This window comes from Fragaria vesca, linkage group LG2, assembly GCF_000184155.1.
Source record: "Fragaria vesca subsp. vesca linkage group LG2, FraVesHawaii_1.0, whole genome shotgun sequence".
NCBI lineage: Eukaryota > Viridiplantae > Streptophyta > Magnoliopsida > Rosales > Rosaceae > Fragaria > Fragaria vesca.
This window is the reverse complement of record NC_020492.1, coordinates 31850162-31859059: the sequence shown is the minus strand read 5'-3', so window position 1 is coordinate 31859059 and position 8898 is coordinate 31850162. Positions and strand designations below refer to the sequence as shown.

At 35.1% G+C, this 8898-nt stretch overlaps 1 protein-coding gene across 1 annotated transcript; it reads left to right on the top strand.

Moving 5' to 3' along the window:
- Nucleotides 1–3528: 3528 nt before the first annotated feature.
- On the top strand, nucleotides 3529–8320 carry LOC101301462 (histidine--tRNA ligase-like). The gene is made up of 9 exons (XM_004291756.1): nucleotides 3529–3951; nucleotides 4078–4296; nucleotides 4387–4479; nucleotides 4984–5058; nucleotides 5622–5739; nucleotides 6564–6706; nucleotides 7356–7484; nucleotides 7763–7926; nucleotides 8021–8320. Exons 1-9 carry the CDS (start codon nucleotides 3553–3555, stop codon nucleotides 8157–8159), a joined length of 1479 nt encoding a protein of 492 aa, XP_004291804.1. The 5' UTR covers nucleotides 3529–3552; the 3' UTR covers nucleotides 8160–8320.
- The last annotated feature ends 578 nt before the right edge of the window (nucleotides 8321–8898 follow it).

Below are 8898 nucleotides of genomic sequence, written 5' to 3'. Positions count from 1 at the left end.
GGCGAGTCCGTTCTTTTCCAGTTTTCCGGCGAGATCACCCAAAACTTCAAACAAGATCATTCTCGCCAGAAAACTGGAAAAGAACAGACTCGCCGGAGAGGGAAAGTGGTCGGGGACGCTGCTGGAGTCTTTTGGGGTGGAGGCGCGCCGTCGTCGGCACCAGAGGGTGGAGAACGGATGGACATCCACACTTTAAGCCGAGTGCGGACGTCTGCTTCTGAACGGCTCCATATATATATATATACATGGCCTTTCCAATGAGGGATCCTTTTTTTTGTTCATTTATAGGGATATGAAATTTGACGAACTTCCAATCACAAAATCACATCTTCACCATCAATTTGTAGGTCTATATAAGTAGATCACTCCCACAAACATTCAGAAGATTTGGTGTTCGTTAAGTCATCCAAAACTTTGATTTATTTTTAATAAAGTTGAATGGTTTAGGTTTGTCAGAAAGTGTTGAATTTATTATTTAATCTCAGTCATCCAAGATCATTAAAAAACAGATCTAATAGTTTATCTTTAGAAAGAAATGAACAAAAAAATAGATCTCTCATTAGAAGGGCCCTGTGTGTGTGTGTATATATATATAAGCTTTCTTTGCTACACACGTCCGCATTTATTCTTACGGTGTGGATTTCCACTTTAGACTCACTTTTCAATCGAATTTTTACATCTCCACCGTCTAGTTTTTAGATATTGATGTATAGATCATCTCTGCAAAATTTCAGCCAATTTGGTTATCATTAAGGCACTCAAAACTACGTTTTTTCTGTTATAAACATGAAGAGTTCAAGTTCGACATAATTATGTTCATCCATTGGTTTAATCGAGTTTGAGTTCCTTAATGATAACTAAATTCGTTGAAATTTTGCACAGATGATCTATACATTGGTATCTAAAGACTACACGGTGGAAATGTGAAAATTTGATTGAAAAGTGAGTCTAAAGTGAAAATCCGCACCGTAAGAATAAATGCGGACGTGTGTAACAGAGAAAACCTGTATATACATACATACATACATACATGAACAATTATTACTTTAAGCACATATTTTATCACTTTAATGACACATGAGGACTAATGTTGTAATTAAGTTTATTACAACTTTAAGGACTCATATTACAACTTTGAAAACTCGTGTTACAACTTTATGACAGAATTGATGCATGACATCCATTAACTCATTGTAGAATTTTCTTCTCTCTACACCTCCCTTTTAATTTTCAATATAAGCATTTGCTCATTAGACCTCATTTCAAATTCCTAACATAACCGTAGTTATTTATTGACATATATTTTAATTAATTACTTACTTTACCTCTTATTCACTCAATAGACCTCTCATTCTTTGTTTTTTTCTTTTTTGTTTTTGAACATCCATTATCCCTACTTTCATTTTTTGATTATTTTTTTCATGCAAGAAAATGTTCTATCATGAACTATTCTATATATTTTTTTAACTTTTGTTTTTCTCTTTTGTACATGTTATTTATTCTCTGTTTTTTTTCTTTTGAATAATTTGATCTCTATTTTGTACCTCATAATAAATTATTTCAATAAATATATATTTTCTATAATCGATAGATATTTTTATTTTTATTTTTTGCAAAAATATTTATGCACCTTGCAAGAAGCTGAAATATTTATGCTTAAAGTGAAAATTGAGTCTTTACACATTTAAAAAAAGAAAAGAAAACAACAACAACAACAAGCTGGAATAAGTATGTCTAAGGTGCACTAGATGACTACTTTCAACTATAGTCAACTTTTTAAGGGAAGCTGGAATAAATATGTCTAAGGTGCACTAGATGACTACTTTCAACTATAGTCAACTTTCTAAGGGAAAATAACCAAATGCACAAAAAACAGGGATTTTTATGCCCACTTCAATGTAAATCTTTTTCCTTAGCCTATTCCAATGATTTTTAAGAAAATTACAGATATATCCCTATTCTGATGATTAAACTTTTTCCTCTCTGATCAAATCTAATATCTCTCTCCTCTCTCTTAAATCTTTGATCTCTCTCTCTATCTCTCTCTCTCATTGAGGCCTCAACTGCCGAAGCGTTGACAACGACGCTCCTCGGCCTTGACACGACAAACCTCAGCATCGACGACGACTAACCTCTGTCTGGACGACAATGCTCCTCAACCTCGACAACGACGAACCTCGGTCTAGACAACGACACTCCACGTCTAGTCGATGAGAAATTGGATTTGAATCCAAATCCCACGATGAAAACATCCACATCCTCCTCACCGATTCGATCTGACAACGATCGACGACTCTGCATCCACACCTCGTCAACAATGACGACTCTAAGCCCTAGAAGGCGCCATTTTCAATCTGGCTTCTGTCGAACCTAGGAAAGGATGGTTGGGGGCGCAATAGGCGTCGTTGAGGCTTTACTTTAAAATCGGCAAAGTCTTTTCACTCTTTCACTTTCACCTCTCTATACTTGTTGAACTGGTGAGGGTAAAATTATTTTTAAAAATATACTAAAATTATTTTTTTATTATGATTTTAATATAGATTTGTGTATTTGGGCACAAGTAAGAACACCTTACATTGGAATTTGCTCATGTCTATTAGATTTATTGGAATAGGAAAGAAGAGATTTAAATTAGTATTAGATGGACATTTTCCCATTTTCAACGTGATATTTGAGACGTATTTAATTTTTTTTCTTTAGTAAATGAGTTTCAATAATTATATTCTATATGAAGAATAGTAATCATCAGTTTTCATTTAGATAGATTTCATAAATTAATTGAGAAATTTTATTCACACATACCAAATTTCTTAATGCACACCCTTATTTTTAAGAAATTTTTTTATATAATTATACCCCTATGATAAAGATGAACAGAAAGAGAATTAAACAAATAAACAAATTTCAGTTTGGATGCTAGGCTTTTAAATTTCTATACATATTTACTACTCTAGTAATCTGTAGTCTGCAAGCTTCTTAGTGATATCAAATTTCCATACTATTTTGACTGATTGAAAAATCTTAGATGTAATTTGAGTGAGAGAATTAATAATAATAATAATAATAAAATCTTCAATCATTTTGTCTCCCTTGATTGTTTGTTAAGCTTCATCTGTTTATCAATTCGATTTGATTTTAGTAGAAAAATTGGTAGCATTAATCATAGAGCTGAGAAAATAGATCGAGTCTTATGTGGAATCGGTTTTGGCTAAAGGAAGAACATGATGAGTTAAAAGATGAGTGTGTATTCAGTAAAATAAAGAGGGTATAAGAGGAAGTTTAGGGAAAGAAAATTAGATTAAAAAAAATAAGAGGTGTGTATTAAGTATATAAGGGTGTGTAAATAAAATTTCTCAAATTAATTTAAAAAAAAAGAATGAAGAGAAAAAGATTTAATTTTATGACTAATCTCAGATGATACCGTTGTTATAATTTTAATTTTAATTTTGTATGTATCCGTCCTCATTTTGTTTTATTTTTTTATAAAGAAGTTTGTTTTACTGGTTATCGGTCGTGAAGAGTGAGCAGCGAAACGAGAAAGAAAGCAGAGCCATGCTCTCTGCTATTTCTTCTTCCCTCCTTATCCCCAATAAGCCCCTCCTAACCCGCGCTCTCCTCCGATGCCCCATCCTCGCCACAAACCCTAGGGCCCTCTCTTCTCTCTCTACTGCCTCCGCCTTAAGCAACAATGCCGCCGCCGCCGCCGCCGGAGGTCGTACTGGCGCAGTGTCTCCGGCGTCGGTCACGGAGGAGGACCTGCAGCAGAGGATCGACGTGAACCCTCCCAAGGGCACCAGGGACTTCCCGCCGGAGGAGATGCGCCTCCGCAGCTGGCTCTTCTCTAATTTCAGAGAGGTTTCGCGCTTGTTTAGCTTCGAGGAGGTGGATTTTCCGGTGCTCGAGTCGGAGGCTCTGTTCATTAGAAAAGCCGGCGAGGAGATTCGAGACCAGGTTGGTGTTGCTGTTTCTTTATCTCCCTCAATTTCTCTAATTCTGACTACTCGAATTTTTGAGCTCTTGTTTTACAAGCATTATTGTCTCTCCTTCTCCTTTATATGCTGCATTGCATTGTGGCAGCTGTATTGTTTCGAAGATAGAGGAAATCGTCGTGTTGCCCTCAGGCCGGAGCTCACTCCTTCGTTGGCCAGGCTGGTGATACAGAAAGGAAAATCTCTATCGCTTCCATTGAAATGGTTTGCAGTGGGGCAGTGCTGGCGGTATGAGAGAATGACAAGGGGGCGGCGAAGGGAGCATTACCAGTGGAATATGGATATTATCGGTGTGCCTGAGGTTACGGTATGATGTACCATCCTATTTGTTTTTTTTTTTTTATATATGTATTTTGCTTATGCATTTTACTGACAGACTTGGTCTCTCCTTGACTAGGCTGAAGCGGAACTTATTTCTGCTATTATCACTTTCTTCAAGCGATTAGGAATTACAGCTTCGGATGTTGGATTTAAGGTTTCAAGTCGAAAGGTGTGGATGGTTTTTTCTTAAATGAACTCTTAAAACTATCATTTTTGAGTGGTCTGCAGAAAAATTATTATTTTTATATGAAACCTTTTTTCTTGTGAGTTCTGTTTTCAAAGGCTTTGTACCTCACTTCAACTTGTCCTTCCAGAAACGAAGAAAACAGATACATCCCATTTTATTTCCAAATTTGTTTTACATAAATAGATAATACATTTTTGGGTTTTAGAAGTTGCTCATGATGGTTTCCAGAAGCCGCACAACTTCACATTACTTCTTTAAAAAGAATAAAAAAAATAAAAAATAAAAAAATCTCTCTGTTGTTTGTTTCGTTAAACCAAGTTTTCAGTTTCAATAAATATTTTCAAGAAATATTTTAATATTTCTTACTCTTAGTCTACCTTGTTCATCTTTTGACATGTGATCCAAAGCCATCCATTACATTAGGACTTTCAGTTTATTAATGACTTTTGGAACCAGAGAAAATCTTATTATTTCCCCGCTTTACAGCTTTTACAAGCAGTATTGAGCCGTTACTCCATACCTGAAGCTTTGTTTGGAAAGGTTTGCATCATCATAGACAAGGTATATTCTAGTCTGTTTGTCTATCCATTTTTCCCTCAAAGTGGTTTGTAGATTACCCTGATCCTCGTTATTGGTGATGTTTTGATAGCATAATAAAGCTCTTAGCACTAAAAATGGGAATTTACCTCTGCATTCGCAAAATGAAATGTCTCTACTTTCTTGTTCTCAAAGAAATAAACTTGATTTAATGATCACCAGCCATCTTATTTTGGTTACACTTTGTTTTAAGATAACTTAGATCACACTCTTATTAGTTTAATTTGTTTTTATTTTGTAATGCTGACACACATTCTTCCATTGATCATATAATTACCACATGCAATGGTGGCAGTATTCAGCTTACATTTCCAGCATGTATGTGTGTACATGTGCATGTTAAGGTCACCGTACTTTGTTGGCATTTTGGATATCCCTTGCTCTTATGTATCTTTCGCAAATGAATTTGATCTTACAGATTTCAGTTCAAATTGTTTCGCAAATGCATCTGCCGCGATACATTGTACTAGAATGTAAATTTTTGATATGATTTTCTAATCAGGTCAGGGTGTTTTGATGGTAAACAGATAGAGAAGCTTCCATTGGCAGAAATTAAAAAAGAGCTAGAATCCATTGGTGTATTAGAAGAGGCAATTGAGCAGTTATTGCAAGTACTTTCCATAAAGTCATTGACAGAGCTGGAAGGTTGGTCTTGTTCATATTTTGATTCAAAAATAAATATGTCTGATCTTTTTTTAGGTGATATAAATCAACTGTCTTGCCCTTCTTGAAGCATATCACTTGTGTATATAGATCAACTGTGCAAGTTCTATCTATCCGTTGGCTTATATGCAATTAGAACAGTCACAAAATATTTTGGCTTTCTGCATATTCCTGTAGATGAAAATCTTTTTTGTTGCATAAAGGTAGATTTCCAATTATTAGAAAAGGTTTACTTAGGGTGCAGTTGTACGGTAGTACCCTATAGATATGACATCAGTTGTATGTCAGATTGTAGGTATAATAGATAGAGTATAGAATAGATAAAACCTAACTAAGCCTGTTGAAAGCTTTCATCAGCAACTCTTATTCTGATAATAGTTAAGATAAACGATCTACACATTTTGTTTCATTATGTATGGCTTCATGTCATGTGATGCTAACACATAAACGAATAATTAGTTCATCCCATGAAAGTTCGACAACTTTAATCCAAATGTTTTTTTTATTTTTTTATCTGGTAATCCAAATGATTCTATTTTGTTAGCAATTGTAACATCTTAACAGTGGTTCGTAGTTACTGTAGAACATAGAGAAGAGATAGTGTTGAAACTTGAAAGTGGTACAGGATGGCAAGAGGAAGTGGTTGCAAGGATAAGTTCATATAGTTGCGTTCACAATTATAAATTTTATTTTCATCCAAAAATATTATAGATTAAGATTGTTTGCCAATTCTTTGTGAGTGCTGACAGCTGGTTCAAATTAGTAGTGAGATTCTTAGCATCTGTTCACTGTTTGTCTTTATGTAGAGATACTTGGAGATTCTGGGGAAGCAGTTGCTGATCTGAAGCAGCTGTTCTCTCTTGCTGACAAATTTGGTTATTCTGAATGGATTCAATTTGATGCTTCTATTGTTCGTGGCCTTGCCTACTATACTGGTATAGTCTTCGAGGTTAGATATTCATGTTATCAACTCTACTTTAAGGACACGGTTGAGTATTAATTATTATTGTCCAATGATTGAGTTAAAATATTAATCTATAAGCTTTTAAGCCTTTGCCAATGAGGACTGTATACTGAGATGTCCTTTTGTAGTCTGCTTTATACCTTTTTGAGTATAAATTATGCCCTTAGAATGATTAATGTTACTGCGTTTCAATTCCAGGTATCTGTATAGCCATGAGAATGAAGTTTGCAGACAATATCTTACTTGTACAATTATCAATTTCGGAAGTACTGAAATGTTGCTTGTGAGAAAAACTGTTACACGTATTGTTATTGTATATAACACTTGAATATGAGTGGGTATGATACTGTAATTCCTTCTATTTGAAGCAACCACGAAAGAAATGGTTTCATCTAGAAGCCTGTTGCACTAACTTCCCCGATGTGGCAAACACCAAAACTATCCATTTCAGTAAATACCTGATAGAACAAACTATTGTGCCATAAAGAGAAAAACATGTAGCCAATACATAATTGCTTTACGACCAAAAAAAATACATAATTGCTTAGGCATATTTATCAATTTTGATGCATAGATCTCGTAGAAAAATGTTGCTATTTTATGAATAGCATCTAACAGATCAATTATGTTCTAGGGTTTTGATAGAGGAGGAAAGTTGCGAGCCATTTGTGGTGGTGGCCGATACGACCGGTTGCTCTCTACCTTTGGTGGTGATGATATTCCTGCTTGTGGCTTTGGATTTGGTGATGCTGTCATAATAGAAGTGAGTTAAAACTTATATATTCTCTTTGCTTGATGACGTCATTTTCTTCTGTTAAATTACATTTGATTATTTGCACCAAGCAGAATATGGTAGTTATTTATCCTATAGTGGGCCTAATGGCATATTCTACAGTTTATTGACCATACATATGATATTCAACTATTCTAAGATGTTTAGGTTTGTGGATGTTCATTATGGGAGTCTAATATTCCTTAAACTTGTTTTTCTCATTTTCTTTTACTTGTTATTCATTTGACATTTTGGTGTGATGATTATAGTTGCTCAAGGAGAAGGGTCTTCTGCCAGAACTTGGCCTGCAAATAGAGAACATTGTATGTGCTCTGGATACTGGACTGCAAGGTGCAGCTGCAACAGTTGCCACCATACTTAGGGAGAAAGGTCAAAGTGTCGACTTGGTCTTGGAGAGCAAACCACTTAAATGGTATTTACTGCCATCTTATAGCCGTTTGCAAATTTCTACATCAAATCATTTTCTAATTGCTATTGTTTCATGCATAATATTTGTTCTATTTCAGGGTATTCAAGCGTGCTTCACGAGTAAATGCCAACAGGCTGATCTTGGTGGGAGTTTCAGAGTGGCAAAGGGGGATGGTGGGTGTAAAAATTCTGTCTACTGGTGAACAGCAAGAGATCAAACTTGATGAACTAGATTGATTACACATTAAGTATTTGGAGGTTGTACTGTTTGTGATTTTTTTTTAGGTAGGCTCAGTGCAGTAATTTTTTCCCAATCTATCATAGTTTCGGGTCAAAATATTAATGAAATGGCTATTTTGTACTGTTGGTTTTAATAAAGTTTGACATATGTTGACTTCTATTTTTTCACATGCTTATTTTGTAGCATTTGCCATGTTTCTTTTGTGCAAGACCTAAGAATTTGCCAAGACCAAGCTTATACGCACTGGGAAGTGTTTCAATATATGAACACATGAACACACACAAATTAGGGCTCCTTGATGTTATTTTTACTGCTTGCTTTAGGATCTGCAAATGTTCAGACCACTTTCCATTAATGTGAAAGAATTTCTATTACTAACTTCCCTTTGGAGTGCAGACTGTATGAAATGATAATGGGTGCTGGAATGTTAGTGGTGATCCCCTTCATATGGGCAGGATTCTGGAATTACGATACTTTTCTGGAATAACAACGCAGTATAAGAGATGTGTGAACCAGCATGCATCCATGTATGTTCCACGTGAGGAAAGCAAAGATGAAATGATGTCTGTACCACTGATAAGAGTGATATCTCTGCAGAATCATGAAGGTAATGTGTGATTTTTTCTTTGAAAGGATCTAAGGCTTTAATTTCATCAGTTTACTTTAACTCGAACTGCTTTTCATTAGAAATTTTATAGCAACTGAATTAGTCATATGTCTGATCCATGAGAATGA